A 25,499-nucleotide genomic window follows, 5' to 3' on the forward strand; every position below is an offset into this window, starting at 1 on the left:
AGGAACGCGAGAAGAGGAGGGTGGGAAAATCAGCGCGTCAACAAAGGCAAATGGGGGGACTGAGATTTTCACTGAGGGTGAAAAATTCAGGCAGGAGGAAGGAGCGAAGGGTCATTTGAATTTCCCGAGAAATTGATCTGCCAGAAAATCAAAGGAGAAGAACGTGGAGATGAGTGTCTTTGCGCTCAGAGTGCCCCTTGAGATCGCAAGATCGCAAAATTGAGGAAATTGGGATCGCTTGACCTGATCTTTCAATTTGGCCACTGAGCGAGGAAAGAGTGAGAGTGATTGGAGGTAGAAAATGAGATATGATGTTTTCTCAATTGTCTCGTAGACGGTGGAGCTGATGATTGTGATGCTGGCGATCTCGACTTACGCTGAAGTATGGGATGGTCGAAGGAGTGTTGATCGGACGAACGAGAGATGCTGCGAAGCGTGCTGTAGCGCGTCAGAGACGATGATTCTAGTGAAAAGAAGAGGAGAAGAAGAGGGAATAAATATTCGTGATGGAAAGGCCGACGTACCTTGGATTTGCCTGCGGGCGAACGAAAGTTGCTGCGCGATTCGCGTTGTTGTGACGTGGGTGGGTGGAAAAGGGAAGAGAAAAAGAAGAAGAGGATCTCAAAGTCGGAATGGATGGAAATCGAGAGAGGCAGACGGGTGGACTAGCGTGATTCCCGAATAGGGTGGCAGGAAGCGGGTTCGTTGGTGAGAGAGTGAATACTCTCGGGATGTGTATTCAACTTACAGCCGGTCGAGGTGGTGGGATATTCAGTCAAGAAATCTGGTTGCCCCGCAGCTGGCCAGGTTGTTCAGTGAGCCTGAGGTTTTGCTGGCCAGGATTTTCAACACAATAATGATCATATTTGACTGCGGTAGGAGTTTGATATGCAACGAATTGCTTGAAGTACTTCTTATATCAATAGCCATCTGCTCTATCCTGGGGAATTGACTACCACAGTATGGATTGTCGCTATACGATGTTGCAAATTGGAAGGAAATGAAGACATACTGAAAGATGAACCAGAAGCGTAAGGTAGAATACTGATGTGCCTAAGTGACGGAAGACTTGAAATACACATAAATATTCGGTCATTTGTCCCTTTCGATTTCCACGATCCGGGGCATATGTGTTCCAAAGGCTCCATCTAGCTGTCGAAGATCAACTAGAACCAAGAGAGAGCATGCATGTTCCTTTTTGAACGTATGATTGAAACATTTCTTGCAGCGGAACCTCACCGAATGGCATCGCTCGATAAAAAGTACACATCGGCTGGCATCTAAGCTCCTCGTTCGCCGCCAAATTATGGGCAGGTATCGAAGTGTAATGAATGAATACAAGGGCTGGTCATTGATATCGTCATGATAAGGTAGTCTCAACACCTGTCACGATCTGATAGCCTGTGTAAACTGGATTTGGCCCAAGGGAGACGATGCTTGATCCTCGAGTCCTCTACCCCTTTTCAGGGAATAATCGACTGAGAAACATATTGTGCGATGGCTGTCACGATCTTGGGAATTTCATAGGGGCTGTGACGACAAAATATCAGAGGTAAGACAGAGTCTGGATTCACAAGGCCGATCTTGTTGAAGCTAGACGTCCTGCTCAATTTCCAGTATAGGATTCTGCTGGAGAGTAGGGGCCGTTGACAAGACGGCACGTCGCTTGTGACCATTCTCATTACAGCCTCCAGAGGGAACACATTGCCGATTCAGCTGGAAGTGTTTCTCCGGCAGGTACGTTGAATCGAATTAAGGACATCACTAAGCCAACCGCGACCCAATATACTGTAAGAAGACAGAGGCTGATGAAGTTCACCACCGGGCCAAGTGGAGACAGGTCGTTGAGCGCCGAACGGTGACATCCGTCACCAGCCACCCGAGGCATCGCAGCCACAGCTCCACTCCTGCTTGCGCCGGGGCCACGCAGCAGCCACGACCGGGCAGGGAAGGTAAGGTACAGCTGGAGCTTGAGCAGGTACCTCGTTCTACCTCCCTCAGCTCAGGTAAGCACGCGAAACCCCGATGAACTGCAGGCGCGGGCGCGTAACACGCATCGACTATTCCAATCCATCCAATTTCGTCGCAACACTGAGAGGACCAGCTTCATCCCCCTTCTCGTCGCCACCACCGCAATTGGTCTCTAATTCTGCGTGCTCACAAAACCTGCCGCACATTTCCATCGTGCATGCGACGCGCGATATTCTATCCATGACTTAGGCCACGCGCGCATCATCGACTCCTAACACGTTCCAGTCGATCGACGACAGCATCGACACATTATCTTCCCCGCTTCACCACACGTCACCTGCCGAGCGCCCACCGAGCACCTTTCAAGATGGCGCGTCGTCGCGCTCGCGATGAACCTCAAGAGGAGGTCGAGGTTGAGGAGGAACAAGGAGAGGAGCTTGTCAGCCTTCAATTCGACGAAGAATTGACTTGGAAGCCCGGAAAACCTATCCCTACAACCGAGCTTCTCAACCGTCTGCAGGCTCTGGCAGAGGAACTCGGGGGTCTTGATCAGGATACTACAGAGGTCGAATCTCTCAATGACGTTGCTCATGCTTTGGGCCAACGCAACCTGCTAGCCCACAAGGATAAGGGCGTCAGAGCGTACACGGCTGTGTGTATCGCAGACATTCTGCGCCTGTGTGCGCCTGACGCGCCGTTCACCGCGGATCAGACCAAGGTAAGCCATTGATCTCGAGCTACCTAGGGCTCTCACTGATGAGTTCAACACAGATGTTCTTCAATCTGGTCGTTACGCACGTGTTCCCTTCATTGAGCGACCAAATCCACCCTTATCACAGCCAGCACAAATATGTGTTGACAGCTCTGACCGACGTCAAAAGTATTCTCCTAATCAATGATATCGACGGTGCCGACGATATGCTCCTGAAACTCTTCTCAGTCTTTTTCGATGGAGTATCTGGAAGCTCGAACTCGGGCCCCGAAGAAGGTGTCTCGAAGGAAGTCGGCAACACCATGACGGAAATGCTGATTGCCTTGGTTGACGAGGCATCGGGCATGAACCCAAAGGTCATTGAAGTAATCATGGCCCAATTCCTTAGAGCAGCGCCTCCTGGCGGCTTCCAGAGCCGCACAGAACGTAATGAGCAGAACGGCAACCAGTCGACCTTGCTGCCCAAGGACGAGCCACCTGCGTACATCATGGCGAAGGAGATCTGCAATGTGTGCACCGAGAAGATGGTACACTACGTAAGCCAGTATTTCAGCGATGTCATTCTCGACGCATCTCGATTCGCGGCGAAGACTGTTGGAAAATCGCACGAAGATGAAGAGGACGAGGATGCCCCTAGGGGCCCCACGGATTCAGAATTGAAGGAACTCAGAAAGGCCCACTATCTCATCCGAGAACTCTGGCGCGCATCGCCATCTGTTCTGCAAAATGTCATACCACAGGTCGAAGCAGAGTTGTCGGCCGATAACGTGGATCTTCGACAACTGGCCACAGAAACACTTGGAGATATGATCTCCGGACTCGGTGCTGCTGGGCCGCCCCCGCCACCCGTGTTGGATCCTGCTCAGTATCCTCCTTTGCGCTTAGCCGACGAGGCTCCCAGTCAGATCTCCGACAGCGTCCTCACCACACCTCTCTCGCCTCAATCTTTTGCGCAAACCCATTCTTCCGCATACAACCATTTCTTGGGCAGAAGAAATGACAAGACGGCGACTATTCGAGCAGCTTGGACGAACGCTGTCGGATACATCCTGGCCACCTCAGCAGGCGGGATTGGTCTCAGTCGCGAGGAACAGTCCGAGTTAGTGAAGCATCTAGGGGAGAAGCTCAACGATGGAGACGAAAAGGTCCGGTTGGCTGCCGTGAAAGTGATGGAGCTCTTCAGCTTCCGCGACTTCATCTCTAAGCTGGCTGCCCCAGGCGGCGTGGATAAGGACGGCTCTGTTCTTAGCAGTCTTGCCGACCGGTGTCGAGACAAGCGCACTGCTGTTCGAGTCGATGCAATGACGCTGCTCGCGAAACTCTGGGCCGTTGGATCAGGGGAGCTTGCTGCTGGGCAGGAGAGTGTCGTTGCCGCCCTATCTGGTATTCCTTCGCGCATTTTCAACGCCTTCTATGCCAACGACTCTGAGCTCAACATCCTTCTCGATCGTGTACTCTTCGAGTGCCTGGTACCTCTGTCCTATCCTCCCATTAAGGCACCAAAGAGTACCCGAGGGGCGTCTCAAAGCTCTCAGAACGCGGGTGTTGCTGACCAAGATCGCATTCGCGCGGAAAGAATTCTTCTCCTTACTCAATCTCTGGACCAAGCGGCTAAGAGAGCCTTCATGGCTATGCAAGGTCGGCAACCTCAATTCGCGCAGGTCCTTGAAGCCTTCGTCAAGCAGTGCGAGAGCTACAACGGAGGTGTGATAGACGATAATCGCCCAAAGATTACGGCGAACCTGGAGAGGACAGTACAGTACATCACACAGTTCTTCCCAGACTCCTTCAAAGTGAAGACCGACCTCCAGAAGTTCGCCAATGCGAATGACCGACGCGCCTACCAGCTCGTTAAATTCTCCGTCAGTGCCGAGAGCGACTACAAGACGGTTCGACAAGCCATCAAGGAACTGGTCAAGCGCACCAATGCAAGCCAGAACGCGACTATCCTCGATACGCTTTTGCCGCTTCTCTACAGGTCGGCTTGCTTGCTGTTCAACCGAAGTCACCTTGCAACGATCCTCGATTACTCGAGGAACGATAAGGACGGCCTGGGCTCGGTATCCCACGAAATTCTCAACGAGATCTCACAGCGCAACCCTGAGCTTTTCAAGACTCACGTGGGAGGGCTGTGCAAGGGTCTCATCGAGCAAGCTCCCACAGAGACCAACGAGAACGATTCCAACGTTGTCGATACCTTGAAAGCTTGTGCTTCATACTCAAAGAAGTACCCAGAAGAGATTCCTCAAGACCGGAAATTCTCACAGGCTCTTGTTAGCTACGCTCTGTATGGACGGCCTGTGAAGTCTGCCAAGTATGCCATCAAGATTCTCCTGGCCAAGGGTGACGACAAAGGCCTAGTCAGTGCAACCAGCTTGTTGGAGAAGATTATGCAAGACTGGACCTACGGCTCAGCGCACTTCCTCAACAAGCTCCAGTCTGTCGCACAGCTGGAATTGCAAGTGCCCAAGATTACCCTCGATTCAGATGATGACATCCTCAACATGACGGTGCAGCAAATTTTGCTCAAGGTTCGAACAGACGCAACAGACAAAGACCCCGAGTGGGTGGATGACGCTAGCGTGGATGAGGAATTGCAAGCGAAGTGCCTGTCATTGCACATTCTCGTCAACCGACTGCGCAGTATGGACGATGTCGAAGAGGCTAAAGAGAAGGCCGTACCTGTCTTCAAGCTGCTCAAGACATTGGTCGCGAAGAGAGGAGAGCTCTGCAAGACGAAGGATACTCCCAACCACCACAAGTCACGACTTCGTCTGCTAGCAGCTCAGCTGTTGCTGAAGCTATGTACCATCAAGCATTTCGACGACTTCCTGACGCCGGCCGATTTCAACCGTCTCGCATTCACGGCGCAGGATACCGAACTAACTGTTCGCCGGGGTTTCATCGAGAAGCTCCAAAAGTACCTTGTGCAGAACAAGCTTCGGGCACGCTTCTACACCATCATCTTCTTGACGGCATTCGAGCCGAATAACGATCTGAAGCAGCGCGTTGAGACCTGGATCCGGTCCCGGGCTCGCGCATTGGGGGCGAATGAACAGCACCCTATGGAGGCGATCATGGGACGACTCATCTCTTTGCTGTCTCACCATCCCGACTTCAACAAGCCAGAGAATATCGATGATGCCAGTGCAGAGGAATTGAGCTCATATGCCAGTGACCTAGCGGACCATGGCCGCTACATTCTGTACTATCTTACAAATGTGGCAACGGAAGAGAACTTGGGACTCATCTACAAGTACGCTGAAAGGGTGAAGCAGACTCGTGATGCGATCAGCCCGGAGGCGAGCGAGAATCTTTACGTTGTCAGCGATTTGGCCCAGGCCGTTGTAAGGAAATGGCAGGAGAGGAAGAATTGGAGTTTCCAAGCGTACCCGGGCAAGGTCGGGTTGCCGATCGGCCTCTACACTGCCTTGCCTTCACACCAGGTCGCTCAGGAGATTGCCGAGAAGCAGTACCTGCCGTCAGAGATTGATGAGAAATTGGACGGTCTGTTCAAATCAATCGATCGAAAGAAGGTAAGCCGACACTATCTCCCACGTTGTCCGATCTCTAAGCTTACAAAATTACAGAAGAGAAAGTCTACAGATGATCGTGGAGACCACCATCCAGCCAAGAAGGCAAGGTCAGCCCCGAGGGTCAGGGAGCCTAAGGCACCAAAGGAGCCTAAGCCGAAGAAGCAGAAGGTCAAGAAGCCCGCCAAGGTCAAGGCCCCGCGCCGCGAATCTGACATTCCCCTGGAAAATCGGAGACGCAGCGGCCGTGCTGCTACCACTGCTGTATCCAAGTACACCGAACGCGACTCATCTGACGACGACCGTGAGATGTGGGACGGCGTCAGCAAGTGGACGTACGAGAATGAAGATGGAGAACAGACCGAGGTGTCAGATGACGATGATGACTCTTCGGTTCTCTCGGAAGCCCCAGAGGAAGAAAATGGCGAGGGGGCTAAGAAGCCAACAGCTGCTGCGGATGACAGCGGCGATGATTCGCCGTTGTCCGAGGTTGAGGACGTTGCGACAGAGGAACCAGAGAAGGAGGAAGTGGAAGCAGACGACGAGGAAGAGCCGGAAGAAGCTACGCCACCGCCCAAATCCAACGGGCGAAAGGGCAGGTCGGCAGCGGCATCAAAAGCGGCAGCCAAGACTAAACTACCAGCCCGACCTGCAGCCAAAGAGAAGCCAGCTCCGAGAGCGACGAGGACGTCGGCGCGGAGCACCCGTGGGAGGGCCGCCCAGGAGTCGATGGACGTTGATGAGAGTGACTGATCGAGGGCGGGAGTGTACAAAAAGTTTCATCTTCATTATTGCGGTGCTTTTCAATTGGTTTTAGGCATGGCTATATGTTGGCTTATGGAGGATGGATATCCCCTGCGGTGGTTGGGTGTTTTGAGTGCGCCGCCTGCGAATGCAGCTGAATCCATCATTTGCAGCTGCAATGTACTCTCGTTTCCATGCTTTCTGTCGAAACTGTCAATATACCCATGCTGCTGAAATAATTCAATCCATGAGTTATCATGTGCAGGAGGCATTATTGTGCTTCCAACTGGTTCGAACTTGTCACGAGCTTTTCCGTGGTAATATCTGAAGAGTAGCTTCCATTGCATGTGGCCGTACAGAGTATCCGTGCTTCCTACGTTACACTCCGTAGTCTCTCTGACCCTGCGGGATATGGGGAACAGCAAGCTACACAAAGGAGCTCTACCTTGAATTTGTGTGCAAGGAGTCCATGAGCTCTGTTGAAGCTTCTTCCGAAAGTGTTAACACCCTCAGGTGAGGTGGATGGCAAACGCGGTGCTCAGCACCGCCAGGGCGGTCAGCTTGTAACGACATGGCTTATGTTATTATATTTCTCTTCTCTGTTCTTGCCTTCTCGCCAATCTTCCTTTCCATCCATGGATGGACGGGACGCCGATTGAAGCGGACCGGGATGTCATGTCAAAACTTGACCAGGAACGTAAGGAGTCTTTCCAGAGGCTACCTGCCTCAGTGACTACAGATAGTAATGAACTACCCGAGGCAAGTGAGGTCGAGCTAATGAAGATGGGAAGGTTCAGGAAGCTACCACTAATTTGCACCTGCCTCCCTTGACTTTGGTAGAACGGGAAGGCACCTCAGGTTCTCCCCAGGGTTTCATAAAGCTTAACGCTGCCCAGTCAACCCGAGTGCAAAGAATCTAGAGCTCCCATCTTCAACTAGGAAAATTACACCGCCTGACTTGCGGACCTGACCTCTTGTTCCACCACTGTTGGGCCACTCATTCTCAGCCCATTGTCTTGCTTGCAGTGCAGAATGACCTGGCCGGATATCGACTATCTTGAGCTGCCCAACGGGCGAACCATTACCGTTTGCGCATCTCATCACATGGCCACCTGCGGAAAATGTTGTCTTGACTTCAGCCATGACTTCGAGTACGACGAAGACGGAAACTACTTGGACGAGGATGAAGAGGACGACGAAGAAATCTTTGGCTTTGACTACGACTCTCGCCTTCCCAGGGATGTCAGCTTCGCTCATGTTGCGAATAGCCGATATGGCCGTCTCGAGAGAATCACTGCGAGCGGATCTCGGAGATCCTCAGCGCGTGTCCAGTCTACTTGGGATGATGAAGATGACGACGACAGCGATGGTCCGCCCCCCCTCATCGACGACGATGAACCGTTCGTATGGGGGAAGGCCAAAAGATTATTCTCGGGGCACCTACTCTCAACCCATCTGTCTCTTGCCGCAGTGAATTCTCCGGCAAATTGTTTCCCTTCAGATTCAACCCGCACCACGACCCGCAGACCAGTACGCCTTTGGAGCCCACAGAACTTTTCCTTCCGAAAAAGTCCTTGATAGCTATTACATCTGTTATCCGCTTCATCAATCGCTACGACGACTCGGAAGTTCTCATTTACACCGACGGGGCCTGTCTTGACAACGGCAACGCTGCAGCCCGCGGTGGCTCCGCCTTCATCTTCAAGCCGGTACTCCCCAATGACGAGAGCGGGTGTGTGGCCTTCAAGCTCGAGGACAAGGGGCCAGACGGCCAGACATACCGCCACACCAGCAACCGCGCCAAGCTGCGCGCCGCCCTCGCCGCGCTCCAATTCAGGGCCTGATGGGGTGAGGGTGTCAAAAGTATCGTCATTGCCACCGACTCAAGCTACGTCGTGAACGGTGCCACCGACTGGGCTCGCGCGTGGATCAAGAAGGGCTGGCGAACAAGCGCCGGCGAACACGTGAAGAATAGGGACCTATGGGAGGCCTTGTTGCTTAGGAGTGAGATACTCCACGATAACAATGTTCACGTCCGCTTCTGGTACATTCCTCGCAAGTTCAATAACGAGGCTGACAGGGCTGCCAAACGCGCGGCTGCAATTGTTGAGCCGACTGTTGAGTTTAGCAAAATATTGGGGGTTCTCGTTTAAATCTACGGTATACGCTGTTTCTCGGCTCCTTGATTGGGGGCACCATCGACGACTTGACGATCACCCGCCCATCAGACCACTAGCGACGAAAGACATTCTTTGCTATTTTCAACACTATGAATAACCAGGCGTAGGACATGGCTTGGCAACGCGGTATTCAAGCACTCTCCGCCTTCACTATCATTATGAGACAGTATAATGTGGGGCTTCCCCGATACGACACTCTGAGCGTTGAGTGTGAGGGAGGATGTGAGGGACTTATCGTGTAGCTATATGGTAGGGAGCCCTCTGTGCGAATGGGATCACATATATGGTAAGGCTTTTCTAACGATCAGGCCTAGACTGGGGCTGGGCAAGCCATTGTTATCAAGCACTTATTCTTAAAAACGTTACAGTTCACTGATGCATAATAAGACTTGTGTCATGGTCTGGAAAAGGATGATTTTGGATTGACAGGCTCCTAATCCATGCGCAGAGCTTCCTATGAAATACCCGTGATATGTGTATTCCCAACCTTGAGTGAACCGTTATGCGAATAAGCACTTAAGCCATCGACACAACTAACTCTGGCGGTACTCTACCTAGCACAGGCCCCTCGCAAGAAACACCAACACGAAGAGAAGAGGGCGCACTTAGTAGAGGCGCTTGGGGGGAGACATGGAAGCCTTGATGGTCAAGCTTCCAACGTTCTGCCAGCCCTTCTTCAGCAGGGAGACGAGGTAGTTGATGGCCAACATGATGTTGGCAATCAGCTGCTCCTGGGTCATGCCGACGTTGCCGACGGCGACACCCATGCAGAGAACCTTCTTCAGCTGGAACTTGATGGTGGACTTGACCTCGGTGATCTTGCCAGAGAGATCGTCGGCGTGGGAGACGGGGGTGGGGAACTTGCCGGCTGCGAAATTGTTAGATACGGGTTCAAGTCTTAAAATAGCAAAAGGGGAAGTGAAGGAACATACCCTTGGACAGACCGGGACCCAAGAGACGGGGGATCTGCTTGATCAAGGTCTCGGAAGCGACGAAGGCGTCGTACTTGCGAGCGAGCTTCTTGATGAGCTTCTTGTTCTTGTTGAGCTTCTTCAAGTCGTCGGCGGACATGGCGTCAACACCACCGTGCTTGGCACGATCGATATCGTGCTGGTCACCGAGAATGCAGATGCTCATGTTGGGGCGGGGGACGACCGGGAGGCGGACGGTGCCGGAGAAACGCTTGTCACGCTGGGGGTCATAGTTCTTGAGGCCAATCTGAAGCTCGACAGACTCCTGTGAGGGGTATTAGCATTTGCTGATTGCTCCGCTTCGGTCGCGGACTTTGCGCTCAATTGAGCGACAGAGGTGGGTAGACTGACGAGGAAGTTGCGCTTCTTGGTCTCGAGAGAGTACTCGAGCAGCTCAGAGACCTGAGTGCGGACGTTGGCAACCGTAATTTTCGACATCTTGGCGATATCTCCCAGTAATCTGGTGCTTACGGTAGATGTTAGATGGTGATGGGGTTGAAGGGGAAAGAAAAGCAGCCGGGGACAAATTTCGGCGGGGCGCCTTATTCTTTTTCAATTAGGGCAGGGAAAAAGTTTGGCCACACCACCGTGTGTGGGTGGAGTGGACCGTGCGCGCGACGTTCCAGAAGATGCAGGCGATTGGCTGAATGTCACTGGGAGACGGGAGCGCAAAAAAAAAAAAAAAAAAGTCAGTCGGGACCCTGGCGTTTTGGTGCCCCGCGATGAGTCTTCGCCGGTGCGTCGAGTTAATGCTACGAACCACGTGCTGAAAACTCGTGGTACCTAGAATTTTCCCGTGTCCGATACGAAGCACCTCGAACGACGAGGCCTTCCCAAATCGGAGATTCTTATGTAAGATCTGAAGCAAATCAGAAATTTGAGTGCACTCATTTCCGATACTTACACGCCGAGTTGTAGACGACAGACGAAAGGAAAAAACACACCCCTGTTGCTCACTCGGCCAGCACTCATTCGCTTCGCCGCTGCCCCTCGGTGCCCCTCCTTCTACCCGACTCTCAGAGTCACTCGCCGGGTTCACCAATAATGCGATAGCGATGAAGCAGGATACCGTCCCCCAGTACGAGAGCTTCGTCAACCCGAGTGACCTGCTCAAATGGGTTGAGGAACAGCCCGAGGAATCGTGGATCTCGTAAGACATCTCCCCCAGTCAATACCCCTCCAAAGTGAATGGTCCAAGCGTAGTATGTGTGTTAACATCATTTTTGCAAATAGCATCGCGCAAAATGTTTTTGACCACCTCCTCTCCCTGGCCGCTCAGCCAAAGGGAGTCTCGGGCAACTCATGCGTGAAGCTCTGCGGATTTGTCGAGCAAAGCTCAAAGTCCGACAAGTCAGCCCTGCGGCAATGGGCTTTTTCCAAAGAGCCCAGCCTGGGACTCTTCAACTTCTTCATCAAGTGGAATGAGACAGAGCAGCACCGGTCCATGAAGCTGGTCCTGGACCTGCTCCCCTCGCTCATCCGCCGTAACCCCGACCATGCTGTCTCTGACCTGGTCAAGACGACCATCTTGGACACCCTCATCTCCATCATTGGACCGCAGTCCACCAAGCCTTTGGTCAAGTCGTCGCTCAAGGCCATGGACTACTTTGCCGGCAAGTCCGTTTTTAGCGTCGAAGACATTGCGGCGAGTTATAAGCGGACGCAGCCAGGGTGCAGCTGGGCGTCCGACATTGCACTGTGGGAGGACTTTTTCGGCCAGATGCTCGACTGGATGACCATGCACTACGTGTGCCCGACTACGGGCAAGTTCATCGTGACCATTTTCAGGGCACTGAGACAGCAGTCTCTAAAGACGCCGCAAGCTGCAGGCGCTGAACAGTTCAGCGTTGAAATGTGGCTTCGCTGGGTCCAGGCTGCCATTGCCAAGACGCCGTCTTTGCTCGAGGGCATCAAGACGTATGTTTTCCTTCCGTTATTCAAGGATGACCGCAAAGACTCGGTCCAGATCCTGGAACAGATCAACAGCATGTGGTCTACCTCTGGCTCGGCCGTGGCTGAGCTAGACACTCTGGCCCAACTGAACCTCGCCGTGCTGGAGGTTGGTAAGAAGGTAGGCATGGTCGAGGAGCCCGGCGCCATCTACAGAGAGGAGTCCTCTTCAGCAGTAGTCTTGGAAGAGGCCGTGCTCGAAAGGGTTCTGTCACATCCTTCCCATGAGCTCCGCTCGCTGGCGCTGTCCCTCATCGTCGCCTCACCTTCAACGACGAGGCCTTACTCACCAGTGGCCCTCCGCCTGCTGCAAGCCCATCTCCCAACGTACTTCTCGGAGTCGGACGCAAAGTTCCGCATGGAACTGCTGAGCAAGCTCAAAGATATGTTCAAGCGCAGCAGAGGCGCAATCTTCATCCTGCATAAGAGTCTGGCCCGTCTCAAAGCCTTTGACGGCGCTGCCAATGGTGCGCCAAAGGCCCCTAAGGCGCCGCCGAAGCAAGCGAACCACCGCACCAACATCTTGCTCTGGCCAGAGGATAAGCTGCGAGCGAGCTTGGAGCAGCACGAAAGCTTTTTGGCGTGGTACATTGCATTTTTGCGGTCTGAGCTGATCCCCACAGCCTCTTTCCAGCGGCACTTTACCGCGCTAAGGGCCGTTGCCTTCATCCTCAAGCTCGAAGCCGACGCTGGCAAGACGTGGGAGACGGAGGAGGACGAGACCCTCTTCTTCAACCTGTTTGACGGGAAGTGGACGCGCGCGCTCCTCGACCTCATTATGGACCCATTCGACGACGTTCGGGAGAACGGTACGTCTGTCCTCAAGAACTTGTTTGGCGACAAGCGCTTCAAGTGTCTCGTTGGCGCACAAGGTGTCTCACCGACACTGGAAGAGTTCTTGTTGAGAGCCGAGGATATTGCGCGGAGGACGGCGCGAGCTGATCACGCTGATGGCGTTGCTCGAACAAACGAGCTTCTCTTTAGATTCTATGACGGTAGGGAGGCGCAGATTGCGCATATTTCAAAGTTGATGGATCTTCTTGAGGGCAAGCTCGCCTTTGCAGAGGCCGATCTGGGTAATGCCGTTCTCGAGGCGCCGGTGCATGGCTACTACGCTTCTCTCCGGTGGGTGCAACAAATACTATGCCTCCTTCGAAAGGTGCCGTGGACTGACCGAGGATTAGGTATATCTGGCAAGCTGCGGCTGATATGAGCTTTTCGGCGTCCGAGATGGAAGCAATGGCTATCCTTCAGAACCGCATTGTCAAGTGCTGTCAACGCATCTGGACTGCGGTCAGAGACATTCTGTGCGACGACTCACCCGAGGGCCACTTGCCCCAGGAGCTGGAAGATCTCGAAGGTCTTGACACCAAGGACCTGCTGAGCTACAGCTTCCGCGCCATCCACGAGTCCAGGTAAGTAATAAGAGTCTACATAATGCTGTGTAGATATCTCGTCTAACATGCTACTCAGTGCTCTGATGCGTGTCATGGTCCTGCCTCTCAAGTCCAAGGCCAAGGAAGGAATTCTGCGCCCCTCGACCGACCTCTTCACAACTGTCGGATCCTTGACCTTTGACCAGCTGTCGAGCCTCAGACACCGCGGTGCCTTCAACACTGTCTCGCTGTCGTTCGCAACCTGCTGCCAGCTGGTCAAGCACCTCGATGACCCTCAAGCAGGCCACGAGAACGGCGAGACCCTGCTCGACGTCTGGTACAGGGGAACTAAGGAGTGCATCTTTTCCCAAGCATCGACTACCCGCCGCTCTGCCGGTATCCCCGCCATGATCACGGGAATAGTCTCGGCCAACGCGCCGCAGCCCTCCTTCGACGTCGTCATCGAGGAGCTCGTCGCCATCGCCCGCAAACCCGCCTTCAACTCCGAGTCGGACGGCTCCAAGCTGCCCCAGGTCCACGCCCTCAACTGCCTCAAGGACATGTTCAAGAGCTCCTTCATCACCCAGCTCGGCAAGTCGGCGCCGCACATCCCGCAGTGCCTCGACCTCGCCGCCGGCAGCCTCAAGTCCGAGGTCTGGGGTATCCGCAACTGCGGCCTCCTCTTCCTCCGCTCTCTCCTCGACAACCTCTTTGGCACAAACGAGAGCAAAGCCACCCTCGAGGCCGGCTGGGATGGCCGCACAACGCGCCTGCAGTACCACAAGTTTCCCATCCTGCCCTCCGTGCTATTGAACCTCCTCCGCTCCGGCCGCGAGGTCATGAAACCCACAACGCTGGGAAGCACCATCGCCGCCGAGTCCGTCTTCCCTGCCCTCGACATCATCCGCCGCGCCGGACCCCCCGACGCCTCGCGCGACGAGCTGTACGGTCTCGTCGCGGGCTACCTCGCCAGCCCCGTCTGGCACGTCCGGGAGATGGCCGCTCGCGCTCTGTGTTCTTTCCTCCTTAAAGACGACGATTGGGTCAGCCTTGCCGAAGCCATCATCAAGGACTCCCTCGCCGCGGCGCCCGCCAGCAGGAACAACCACCTCCACGGCGGCCTGCTGACCGTCAAGGCGGTCTTTGAGCGGCTCTCCGACGTCTCGCCTCAGAGACTGTCGTCTGGCCTCCCGCGCGTGGTCTCGATTCTCGGCGGTCTCGAAGCCAGCGCGTCTGACTCCTTTGCCTCCTGCCCAGACATCCGCACCGCTTACCTGGAAGTCCAAAACCTCATCTCCCTCTTCGCCCTATCTTACCCGTCATCATCATCACCGTCATCACAGGGCGCTGCCTCCTCCACCATCTCACAATCCCCACAAAGCGCCCTCCTCCGCACCCAACTCGCCATCGCAGCAGTTCACGCCGCCCAAACCTCCTCCTCGCCCTCCGCCTCCCTCCGCGAAACCCTCCTCTCGACAAGAACAACAAGCGTAGAGACAACAATTACAACCCTCGAAACCCTCGCCTCAGTCCACCACCCGCACCTGTCCCCCGCGGAAGCAGCATCCTACGCCGCGCTGTACACCGACGTAGCCCGCTCCGCAACACACCCAGACTCCTGCGCCGCCGCCCTCGTCAACCTCGCAGAGGTCCTGGACCTCGTCCTGGCAGCAGCAACGGCCTCCCGCGATGCCGATGCCGATGCCAACTCTCGACAACCCTCAAACCTCCTCCCCTCCCCCGAGACCCTGACACAGCTTTGGCAAGACCTCCTCGCGAGAACAATCAACCCAAACCTCTCCAACGCAATCACCCGCGCCAGCGGCCCCATCATGGCATCCCTCGTCTCCCAATCTCTCGCTACCTCATCCACCGCGCGCTCCCTCCGCGGCTGGGGCAACCTAATGTCCTCGGCCCTCCACGACTCCCGCCCCTTTGACACCCGCATCGCCGCAGCAGCCTCCCTCGCCTCCTTCTTCTCCGCAGCAAACTCAACCTCTTCAACCACCGCAGACCAAAACCAAGCAGAAGCAGAGGCAGAAGCACCCCTCCTCCCCGCCCTCATAGCCCTCTACGACGCCCTCAACGACGACGACGACGAAGTCCGCGACCTCGCCTCCCTCTCCGCAAAACACATCCTCTCCGCGCCCCTCGCGCCCCTCGACGCCGCCTCCTCGCTGCTATCCTACATCGCAACCACCTACCGCGACAGTCCCGCCCTCCACTCCCTCCTCGCATCCCGCGTCACGGGCCAGGTCTCCTCAGATGCAGCCAACGACACAGAGACCACCGCCGCCGCACAATGGTCCACCGCGGAATCACAACTCTCCGCCGCCCTCCGCTTCGACGACTCCCTCTTCGCAATCGAAGAGCAGAACCTCTTCATCGACGAGGTTCGCGAATCGAAGCGCTGGGCCGCCGTTTTCCAAGACGTCTCCTCCTCTATTTCGGATTCTTCCTCAACGTCGGCAGCAGCAGCGCACAAAGCTCTCACAACGTGGACATTCGCCGGCCTCGACGCCCTCCTGGCCCTCACATCCCAACCATCCCACGCAGACGACGGACCGCTGGGCTGGACTTCGGACCCAGACGTCTACGCAGTCTGCGCGCGCGTCCTCCTCGCCGCGACGGCACTCACCAAGGTCAATGTAGTCGGCGGCGGCGTCGATGGGCGCGAGGCGCTCAAGGAGAAGTTGGAAAAGTTGAGGGACGTTGGTCAGCGGGGGAGACTTCATGGGTTACTGTTGGAGATGATGGATGCATGAAGTCGACGAGCCGTGAGATATCATAGACAATGGACGGTTAGATGATGCAGAGGACAAAAGCATGCTCGGATGAGAAAAGTTTGAGTTCATTTAGATGCTTCGTGTACAAATGCTTTGGAAAAGGTACATGGCGAAAGACATGGAAAATAGACAGGAAAAAAGAGATGAAGTAAGTTAAAAAGAAAAAAAGGCTATAAAAGGAAGGCTAAGACGCCCCGAACGCCACTGGATGCTCATGCGTCATCTCGTCTCGTCTACAGAGATCTCTCTGTCTGCATCAAGCTGGGTATCCTGTCCTGCAGCTGACATATCTCCCCTCCCTCTGTCTCTCTCTCATCGTCGTACACTTTACACGGCCCTTAGTTGGACACAGTCTGAACCACCTTTTCTCCCGATACACTCAACGACGAATCCTGTCTCTTCATACCGCCCATCCCACCCATCTTGCCCATCTTAACAACCAGCATGGTATTCTGGCTCTGCAGCTGACCCACCTGCTCCTTGAGGACGTCAATCTCCTTGAGCGCCACATCCCGCTCCGTCCTGATGCGCTCGAGCTCCAAGGCCAAGTTTGCCTTCTCCTCCTTTTCTGCCTGCTTCCGCCGCTTCTCCTCAGCCTTGCGCTGTTCGTGCTCGCGGCGCTGCTCGAGGCGCTGCATGTCGCGCTTGTACTTGTCTTCCTGCTTGGCCATCTCCTTTTCGTGCTTCTCGCGGAGCTTTGCCAGGTTGGCGACCTCCTTTTGCGAGTCTTGGTCACGCTTACTAGACATGTGCTCTTGCATCTTGTTGATCTTGTCTTGCATCTTCTGGCGCCGCTCCTGGAGTTTCCTGAGCTCTCTCTCGTGGTGCGACGACGTCTTAGACCCTTGGAGGGACGCGCCGCCGCCAGATCCGGACGAGTGAAGCGACACGCTGTCAGGCTGCGTAACCTCTGGTGGCGTGATGGGCTCACCCTCGTCCGTCTTCTCGACCGCTGAAGCGAAGCTTCGGATGGACGACGTGTCGCTTTGAACCGACTCATCCTCTTCATCTTCCTCCGCTATCGACCCGTTGGTACTTGGTGCAGTGAATATTCCGGGTAAAGCGTAGCCCTCTGGTAGGCGACTAGCCACAACGGAGCTAGCCATTCCGAAAGCACCGGATATGATGCCGTACAGGCCGTTACTACTCGGGACGGAATTATCCTGCACCTGTGCTGACTCTTCAGGTAACAAATTTGATGTTGGTTGCTTGGCCACCTCCCTTGGAGAAGCAACCTTTTCGCTCTCGGCCTGCTTAGCGCCTTCTTTCGTCTCCTCCTGTTCTTTGTCTGAAGTTGAAAAGTCATCTGCGGACTTCGCAGTCATCCACTTGAGGAACTTGCCGGCATCTCCAATGATGCCTGCCGGTGTACCCCGATCAATCAAGAATCGGGGCACGTTGCCGCCGGGATCACTACGAGTCACCATAAGCCACTCAACAGACGTCGTCGCTTCCTCCTCGATGCCTTCGCCGGTGTGCCCAGCGTCGTCTCTGGCAGGTGCACTGTCAACAGATGTACCTCGATGACGGCTGTCTGGATCTGCTGTCTTTTTCGCTGCCCGTAGAACAGCCTCCTTGCCCATAGACTCAGCTACAGCTTGTCTTTCTTTGGCGCCTTCCTGACTGAGATCAATCGACGATCGTGCTCGCGTGATCGCAGCCGGCTTGTCGGACGGGATCTCGCGAATGATTTCGACCGACTCATATTGGCCTCGAATATAGCCTGGCCGCTCGGGGCACTCGGGATGAATGCATGGTTTCGACACAATCATGTAGGTCCGGAGCGGCCGCCTAGTACCTTCTTGCGGGGCGCCGCCGGAAAAGTCGGAACTCAGCAGTAACGTCACAAAGTCTCTCGGAGCCGTCGGGCCTGGGAATTGCGCCGACAATTGGAATACTGAGCAGATGTTGTAAGCATTTGGCACTGAAGTCTCAAGTGGTGTTTTCCTTGCTCACCTTCCATTTTTCCAGAGCCTTCCACAACCTCATGTGCCGCCCGCTTCTCTGCTCCAATGCCGCGGATGGCGCCGGCGCCGGGCCCGCTCTGCACCTTCATGGACTCGGCAAATTCTCTCTCGAGGCCCAGCTTCCACTTCTCAAAAGTTAAGCCATCGTGAACGCTGCGCCGGGCGAACCAGCTGCCCTTGCCGTCCTTGGCGGCGAGTTTATACACGTTGATTGCTAGCGGGTTATCCTTGGCATTGACCTTGACCTCTTTCCACTCTTTGGACAGGTCCTGCGACAGCTTCAGCGCCGCACCGGTCTGGCGCTGGGACAGTGAACGATTGATGTCGGCGACAGGTATCGGGGGGTCGGTGTGGGAGCGGGATCGGCCGTGGGAAGCAGTGGCCTGCTTAACGGCGGCGGGGACGGGGATAGAGTCAATAACTGTTTGAGCGTTGGCAAATACGCCGGTCATGAACTCTTTTGGATCCTCCTCGGCAACAGATTCCCACTTGATAGGCGCGAGGCCTTTGAAGGGCTCGTGGTGAGGTGCCATTGTGTCTAAGAGTGGCGGTTGGCGTCGAGGGCGAAACGGAAATGTGTCGTGTTTAAGAAGATGTCATAGCCCAGGTCGTCCGACGAGAGCGAGTAGTGTAGAGACTAGCCGGTGGTGTCTGTGAAGAGGAATTACAGACGGAGATTTTCAAATGACAAAAGGTAGCGAGATTCGTATAGTGTATGGTTATCGTCGGGGTCCGGACGCGACCGAGGCGCTGGGAAAGGGGAATGTTCGTGGGGAAGCAAGGTAGATGCTGTTTGGTGGTTTGTGGATGAGAGTGGTGGTCAGTGGTCGATTACTGTGCAGAAATGGAGACGAAATAAAGCTTTGGATGACCTGCAAAGAGTGCCCCACGTGTGGCTTAAGAGTAAAGAGTCAAGGAGGAAGAAGACAGGTTTGGGAGAGAATCAGGTGCTGCGTAAGCCACAGTTACTCGGGAATTGCTGGAATAAAGGTGCATGCACGAAGTACGGAGGATGGAGTATGGATAGCGTCAACGGGAATGGGATCACCGATCATGGGCCTTACCGGGGTGTCAGGACTCAGTTGGGAAAGGAGTCTTGGAGGGGCTTTGACGTCTCTGGCCGACCCGAGCGGACCTAATGCTCCCGTCCTCTCTCTCTCTACCTTACTCCGTATTGTGTACTATTTTGTCAGGTGCGTTACGGTTGACCATGTTCCATCATGTTCAATGCGCCCTTGTCCTTTACGTCCGGTGCAACACTCCTTCCGTCTCCTTGGGAAGAGGCATCTACGGATACGTATCTTATCTTGCCTCGGATTCTGCCCCAATGACGAAGTAACACAAGGTAAGCACGGTAAAAGCACCTAAATGGAAAGGGCCCGGCAGCCAATTCTTGCTCCTTGCTCCTGCTGTGTTTGCTTTCCCTTCACCGCGCTTCTCGCATTGGCTCGACCCTGGCGCTGACGTCACCCCCTGTCCATGTACACATACGAACAGTACGCAGTACGAGAAGGTGCGGTCCCCTCAGGGCCTCAAAGAGAAGGTGGGGAGGGGAGGCCCTCGTTGGCCCCCCGTCCGTCTCGACGTCACAATTGGTGGTCAGTCTCCCAGAAAGAGGATCAAGTGGATCCCACCGCGCTAGAGATCGTCTAGAATCCGCGTATTCTGGGCTCGACCTCCGTGCCCTCGGATTCCTCTCATTCGACCCTCGCAAAGCCGTGACGAAGGAGCGACAATTCACCCATTGTAACGAGTGGAAAATGCGGCTCCTTTCCCCCTTTTCTTGCTCCAGTCTTGTATCCATTCTGAATTTTTTATTCTTAGATTAGGGACAGATTTCGAGGGGAAGGTGGGGTTGAAGGGAGGAGAGGCGCGGATCAGAGACCTCGTTCTGGAACTTCTGACCATCGGCCTACGTCGTCCAAGGCCGCCCGCCACAAGCCACACTGTTGAATGCGGGCTTCCTCGAGGGGAATGTGGCACATCAGGTTTTTCCTTGCTTTCTCCCGTCGCCCTACCCGTAAGGCAACGCGGCCAGGATGACTTTCCAACGGTTTACAGGGATTCTGATGGCGACTGGACACGTGAGGTCTTTCTCCCTTGCCGGAACACCTTGCCGGAGAGCAAAAGAAGTGATTTGGGGTAAGATGTGATACCAAGCGCTGCGTACTCCTGGTGTGCATCGACGTCAACCACTTGAGTTTACATCGTCATGATCTACCTTACCCCAAGGTGTTAAGGGTAGGGCGTACAGCCTAAATGTCCAAGTACCATCATACTGGTTGTACACAATTACACCAAAACCACGCCGAGATTCCCGAGACATGACCTCAAAGGTCCGGACCCGGCTTTCTCGTCGGCCGACTTTCTCTTCATCGAACACCAACACTAGCCCCCAAGACAGTTTGACCGAACCTTCCGGTCAACATCGATCTACGATTGCAGCCTTACATCGCGATAGAGTCCCCAGAGAAGAATCAGGCCATGTCTTCAGGCCATCAATGCCAATACTCTAGCAGTAAACTAGCAACCTTTATTGAATTGTAACGGATGAGGCTGAGATCGCCATTATGAACAACTTCACAGCCTGACCATGGTGAACATTGTTAATCGTATTCGCCTTCCCCCCTCTGTCCCGGTACATTAGGTAGGTCCTGAATCTACAACAGAACCTCTGTCTGCTTCCATCAATAGTGTTGCAATAGAGTTAAGCCCCTCACTTCTTTGCCCTTTGTGCTGCCTTTGGGTGCGTCTTGAGCAGAGTGCATCATTGATAACAAGAGAAGCGCATATTCATCTCATCACCCCCCAACCAGTGGTGGAGTAATGAATCCATCAAGCAGAGACAACCTGCAGCATAAAATCATCATCCAACGTAATCAAATATTATCCTCCATTTCGGAGTAAAACAGAACAATAGACTGTAAGGCTCTACAAGCCTCGATACGCTGTTCAAAAGCACGGCAACATGATATTACGCAATGCAACACAACGAGACCCAACAAACTCCTCTACAACCCCGCCAAAGAGCTGCGCTCACTCATCAACGCTTGGTGATCCAACTTACAGCTCCCGCAATATGTATCGTACCACTCCCGCAGCGCCTCCTTCTTGCCTTCGTCAATACTCGACGTCAAGACCTTCTGGCCACTGCCACCACCGCCGCGCTTACTCTTAGCAGAACCGCCATCCTCCTCCAAAATAGTCTTGAGCTTCTCGCACCGCATCGTCTCGTCAGAGAGCCAATTCTCCCACTCTGACTGCACCATCTCCCGCTCGATGCTGTTGACGATGCGCATCGCGACGAGGAGATCGTGTCGATACGATCCGAGACGCTGTCGGGTCCGGCGCAGCCGGCGCGCGGTCGCTCGGCTCGTCGCTGATGATAGCGTCGACCCGGCGTCTTCGTAGGGGCTGTCAAGGTCGGTGGCGTTGGCAACAAGTTGGAACGTAGTGAAGCTGTGATATAATGTTAGTCATCGTATCCCTGAACCCCAAACTGCCAATCGAGATTTACTTACCAGGCACTATCGGTAGGCCAACTGTTGTTATGGCCAACCGCACCCGTTGCCTCGCCCAGATCTGCCATGTAGATGGCCTTGCTCATCATCACGTTCGGGCCGACGCCGAGCCGCGTCATAAACTTGGCTGCTCGCCTCTCCGTCCACCAGGTCGAGCTTTCTTTGGACGTCAAGGCAATGTTCGTGAACGCGCTGACGGCCAGGACAAGAAGGATGAGTCTATGAGCCGTGACCACGCTGAAGAAAGTCTTCACCACGGCGATGGCCCACATGATGAGCGACGTCACCGCACTCTCGCCAAAGGAGCGCAGCGTTTCCAGGAGCATGGCTGTCAGTGTCCGCGGCTTGATGAGCTGCTTCTTTGACGCGGCCGCGTCGGCCGGGGAAAAGACAACGACTTGCGTCTGTTGCCCAATGTTTCCGTACACCTGGATTGCCCTCTTGGTCCGGCTGTGTGGGCCAAGCTTGCGCACCTGGTCCGTCGCGACGTCTGCAAGCTCTTCCGCATCGCCCTCGGCGTCATTTAGGGCCTGACGCTCGACCAAGTTCTTCGAAAACGTGGGTATCTTGGACCATTCCACCTTTGTGTAGATGGCCAACTTACACTTTGACTTGGCCACGTGAGTGATGACAACCTTGGTCACCAACTTGAAGTCTTGAGAATGGGGAAGATGCCATGCCGTCTTGGTGTGTGTCACAACATACGTTACGTGTTCTTGAAAGACATCCATGGTCTGGTAGTCGACAACGTCCACGGTCTTGGGTCGACCGATCATATCCTTGTAGTCGAATTTGAACTGGAACTCTCGCCTCATTCGGCCATGATCTGCGAGCGCCCAGGGCCCTTGGACGATCTGTTGAGCTCTCCGCTCAAAGTAGAGCTTGGGGAAGACAAAGCTCTTGTCGCCAAAGAGCACATGGAAGCAGGCCTTGGCACTAATCTCAAAGTGCCGCTCTGCAACCATTCTCTGCATGTCTTCGGGTTCGAAAATTACAGGATGAGCGGGTACCTGCACTTTGGGGGTCTGCCTCGAACCAGGCCCTGCTAAGCGGAGTCTTGGTCCAAACTGGCTCTGGCGCTTAGCCGGGCGCCCAGAATGCGTGCCGTCATCGAACGGCGTATTTGACGAGACCTCTTCCCAGCTTTCAATGCTTGGGCTACGTTTGCTGTAGTCCTCGTATTCCAGATTAATCAGTGCCCGAATGAGCTCTGGCAACTCCATTGGCTCCTCAGATTGTAAGTCGTCGATGAGAAGGTTCATTCTCGCATGAAGGAGCTGGAGATTGTCCAGGAAAATCTTGATGGTGATTCTAGTGTAGCCCGTCTCATTGCCATCCTCACCGAGGTGAAGGAAAATGAAGTCGCATTCCTTACCGGGCGCAGCTGTGACCTCGGCTATTATGTCGAGACTAATGGCATATGCAACTACAAGGCCCATTTGTTGTCCATAAAAGTACATGTTGTCCGGAGTGATATAGATACGGCCGTTGCCCGCCAGCCCCTGGCCGTGAGAGGGTGAGCCCTTGCCTGTCGAGCTCGACCAGGCGGCGCGGAAAACGAGGACAAGCTTCTCGTCCAGTGGAGCATTCGGGAACAGAATCCGGAATTGGAGATGCTGGATTCTTAACTCTGGAGGGTATCCTGGAACAAAGGTCTCCACGGGCTGTCTGAATGGGGTGTGGGCTTGGCTGGGTTTTGCATCGACACTGACAGTCTTCCTGTGGCCAGTGGTAGGAGTTGGAGGCTTCTCTTCACCAGGCTTGCCCACCTCTCGGACTACTATTCCGAATGGATTTTCTTCCAGCAGGCCAGGGGTGCGAGGACGGCCTGGGCCAGACCCGTAGACAGTGCTCCAAGGGCTACTTCCCCAGTAGTTGGCGAGAACCGAAGTAGGCATGTGGCTCGTAGTGTCCGACCCTATACTTCTGTCGACTGAAAGCATCACAGCCGTTCGGCTGAGGTTTGTTGCTGCGGGTGGCCTTGCCAGCGTCAAAGGAGCCAAGGTTCCTTGAACTGGGTCCAGGGCAGGTAATCTTGAAGTGGACGAGTTCTTCGACCCAGCTTGTGGGGGGGAAGGGTATCCGGGAAGATGGCCGTGGCTTGCTATCAAGCCCGCGATGCCGCCAGCGCCGGGCGCACCGCCAGCAGCCCCCGCAGCTTCGGCACCCGCACCAAAGGTCGCTTTTCGGTGAAGATCTAGCTTCTGGATGATCCTCGCTGCATGATCGCGATTGCTTTCTCCTTCCTCACGCACCATCTCTCGGCCTAGGTCACGCCCAAGAGCAGTAATGGACCGACGCGGTGCACCAGCGTTTACGTCGAAGCTGGCACGGCCAGCCATGCTGCCGTCCGAACCAGGAACCGGAAGAGTGCCAGCCCGGTCAAAGCTACCGGAAGGCTCCTCGCCAGCCACGATGGCGTCCATGGACCTTGCTGAGAACTCGGGAAGTGGTGGCGGCGTGATGGAGAAAGCGGGATCGGCACCGGCGGGTGAAGAGGCGCTGTCTCTGTCCATGCTGGCCTCGAATGCTCTCTTCTTGGCCACCTCAAAGACCTCCAGCCACTCAGTCAGCTGGTTCTGAGTCTCTGCCTGAAGAACCAAGGTCTGGCTCTTTGTCTTGACTTCGAAGCAGAATCTGCGATCCTCGGCAACGGCAGGTTTGGCATTGCACAAAAGAACACCAATCTCGTCACCTTGCAGAACACCTTGGGGCCCATTGATCAGCCAGCCAAAAATACCTTCTCGGCAATAGTACCAACGACGGACCCAGTTCGACCTGGCTGGCTTGCCGTAAAGGGTCTTGAGGAAGAGCCAACCCTGCTTCTCCGAGACAACGGCGGAACTTTCTTGTGGCTGGACGCTGACCGGACCTCTGGACCCCAGAAACTGAACTGTGGACGCACTGTAATCCTCCAGCTCCCGGGATGGCTTGAATGCTTGCAGTGTGCTTTCGCCGATATCGCGGCGCGCAATTTGTAGTTCTCTCTTGAACACAAACTCTGTGGTTTCCATCTCACGAGACCAGCCACGGATGCGATCCATCTCGGAACCCCACTTTGTCGATACGGCAGCGGCGTCGCGCGACCGCTTCATTTCCTTCCAAAAGTCGGAGCTGACACGTACAAGCAACTTGTCCAGGCTGAAGCGAATCTGAGGCGCAAGCTGGCAGAAGTCCATGGAGACCTTGAGATATGCCTTGCGGGTCTCGTACACGGCGAACGCTTCCTCTCTGATAGCAGACGGCTCCTTTGTCTTTGACTGGCTCATGTACCGAGCCATGGCTTGATCAAAGTTCCTCTGGGTATGGTCCAGAACTCTCCTGACTTCCTTGAAAGAGCGCAGGTCGGCGGCGACGAAGGAGCGGATGGGGTCAACAGATATGGTGTCCATTTTCCGCACTGTTGACATAATCTGAGTCCACCATTCCTTTGAGCCATCGCTTATCCGGCGCAGAGCGAGAAGAGTGTAGTCGTGATCGACGATGGCATCGGCGGTGGCGGCGGGTGGGAAGATCTTGGACAGGTAGGTGTTGACGCTTTCTTCGAGGGCTAGGATGTCACGGGTGACGCGAGACGTAGACCTGACATAGTCGTCAAGCCATTTCTCGACATTGTCGATGTGCTCTCCGAAGTGCTGCGCAGTGGATCGGAAGGTAGGAGAATCGAGGGATGCCTCGTTGAGGCCGACGGGAATCGCAGGACTTGTTTGCTTTTGCGCCGTTGTTGCAGCAGCAGCCAAAGCGACAGACGCCGCGGGCTCAGCCATCGTATGTGCAAGGATCGACGA

General features: G+C 54.8%; 6 protein-coding genes across 6 annotated transcripts; 3 read left to right on the forward strand and 3 right to left on the reverse strand.

Annotated features, from left to right (window-relative positions):
• Window positions 1-2,338: 2,338 nt before the first annotated feature.
• CLUP02_03337 (uncharacterized protein) lies at window positions 2,339-6,969 on the forward strand (the record flags this gene model as incomplete). The annotated part of the gene is made up of 3 exons (XM_049282360.1): window positions 2,339-2,689; window positions 2,743-6,219; window positions 6,274-6,969. The coding sequence occupies 3 exons, from the start codon at window positions 2,339-2,341 to the stop codon at window positions 6,967-6,969; spliced, it is 4,524 nt and encodes a 1,507-aa protein (XP_049139503.1).
• A 1,023-nt stretch (window positions 6,970-7,992) lies between these two features.
• CLUP02_03338 (RNase H domain-containing protein) lies at window positions 7,993-8,804 on the forward strand (the record flags this gene model as incomplete). Its single annotated transcript, XM_049282361.1, has 2 exons — window positions 7,993-8,360; window positions 8,462-8,804. The coding sequence occupies 2 exons, from the start codon at window positions 7,993-7,995 to the stop codon at window positions 8,802-8,804; spliced, it is 711 nt and encodes a 236-aa protein (XP_049139504.1).
• A 941-nt stretch (window positions 8,805-9,745) lies between these two features.
• Window positions 9,746-10,549, reverse strand: CLUP02_03339 (ribosomal protein L1p/L10e family protein; the record flags this gene model as incomplete). The annotated part of the gene is made up of 3 exons (XM_049282362.1): window positions 9,746-10,008; window positions 10,073-10,376; window positions 10,445-10,549. The coding sequence occupies 3 exons, from the start codon at window positions 10,547-10,549 to the stop codon at window positions 9,746-9,748; spliced, it is 672 nt and encodes a 223-aa protein (XP_049139505.1).
• A 284-nt stretch (window positions 10,550-10,833) lies between these two features.
• Window positions 10,834-16,202, forward strand: CLUP02_03340 (uncharacterized protein; the record flags this gene model as incomplete). The annotated part of the gene is made up of 6 exons (XM_049282363.1): window positions 10,834-10,847; window positions 10,899-10,963; window positions 11,030-11,261; window positions 11,345-13,186; window positions 13,246-13,476; window positions 13,535-16,202. 6 exons carry the CDS (start codon window positions 10,834-10,836, stop codon window positions 16,200-16,202), a joined length of 5,052 nt encoding a protein of 1,683 aa, XP_049139506.1.
• A 359-nt stretch (window positions 16,203-16,561) lies between these two features.
• On the reverse strand, window positions 16,562-18,723 carry CLUP02_03341 (uncharacterized protein; the record flags this gene model as incomplete). Its single annotated transcript, XM_049282364.1, has 2 exons — window positions 16,562-18,120; window positions 18,180-18,723. The coding sequence occupies 2 exons, from the start codon at window positions 18,721-18,723 to the stop codon at window positions 16,562-16,564; spliced, it is 2,103 nt and encodes a 700-aa protein (XP_049139507.1).
• Window positions 18,724-21,121: 2,398 nt separating this feature from the next.
• On the reverse strand, window positions 21,122-25,478 carry CLUP02_03342 (PH domain-containing protein; the record flags this gene model as incomplete). The annotated part of the gene is made up of 3 exons (XM_049282365.1): window positions 21,122-21,138; window positions 21,258-21,649; window positions 21,712-25,478. The coding sequence occupies 3 exons, from the start codon at window positions 25,476-25,478 to the stop codon at window positions 21,122-21,124; spliced, it is 4,176 nt and encodes a 1,391-aa protein (XP_049139508.1).
• Window positions 25,479-25,499: the final 21 nt, after the last annotated feature.

This window comes from Colletotrichum lupini, chromosome 2 (genome assembly GCF_023278565.1).
Source record: "Colletotrichum lupini chromosome 2, complete sequence".
NCBI classification, from domain to species: Eukaryota; Fungi; Ascomycota; class Sordariomycetes; order Glomerellales; family Glomerellaceae; genus Colletotrichum; species Colletotrichum lupini.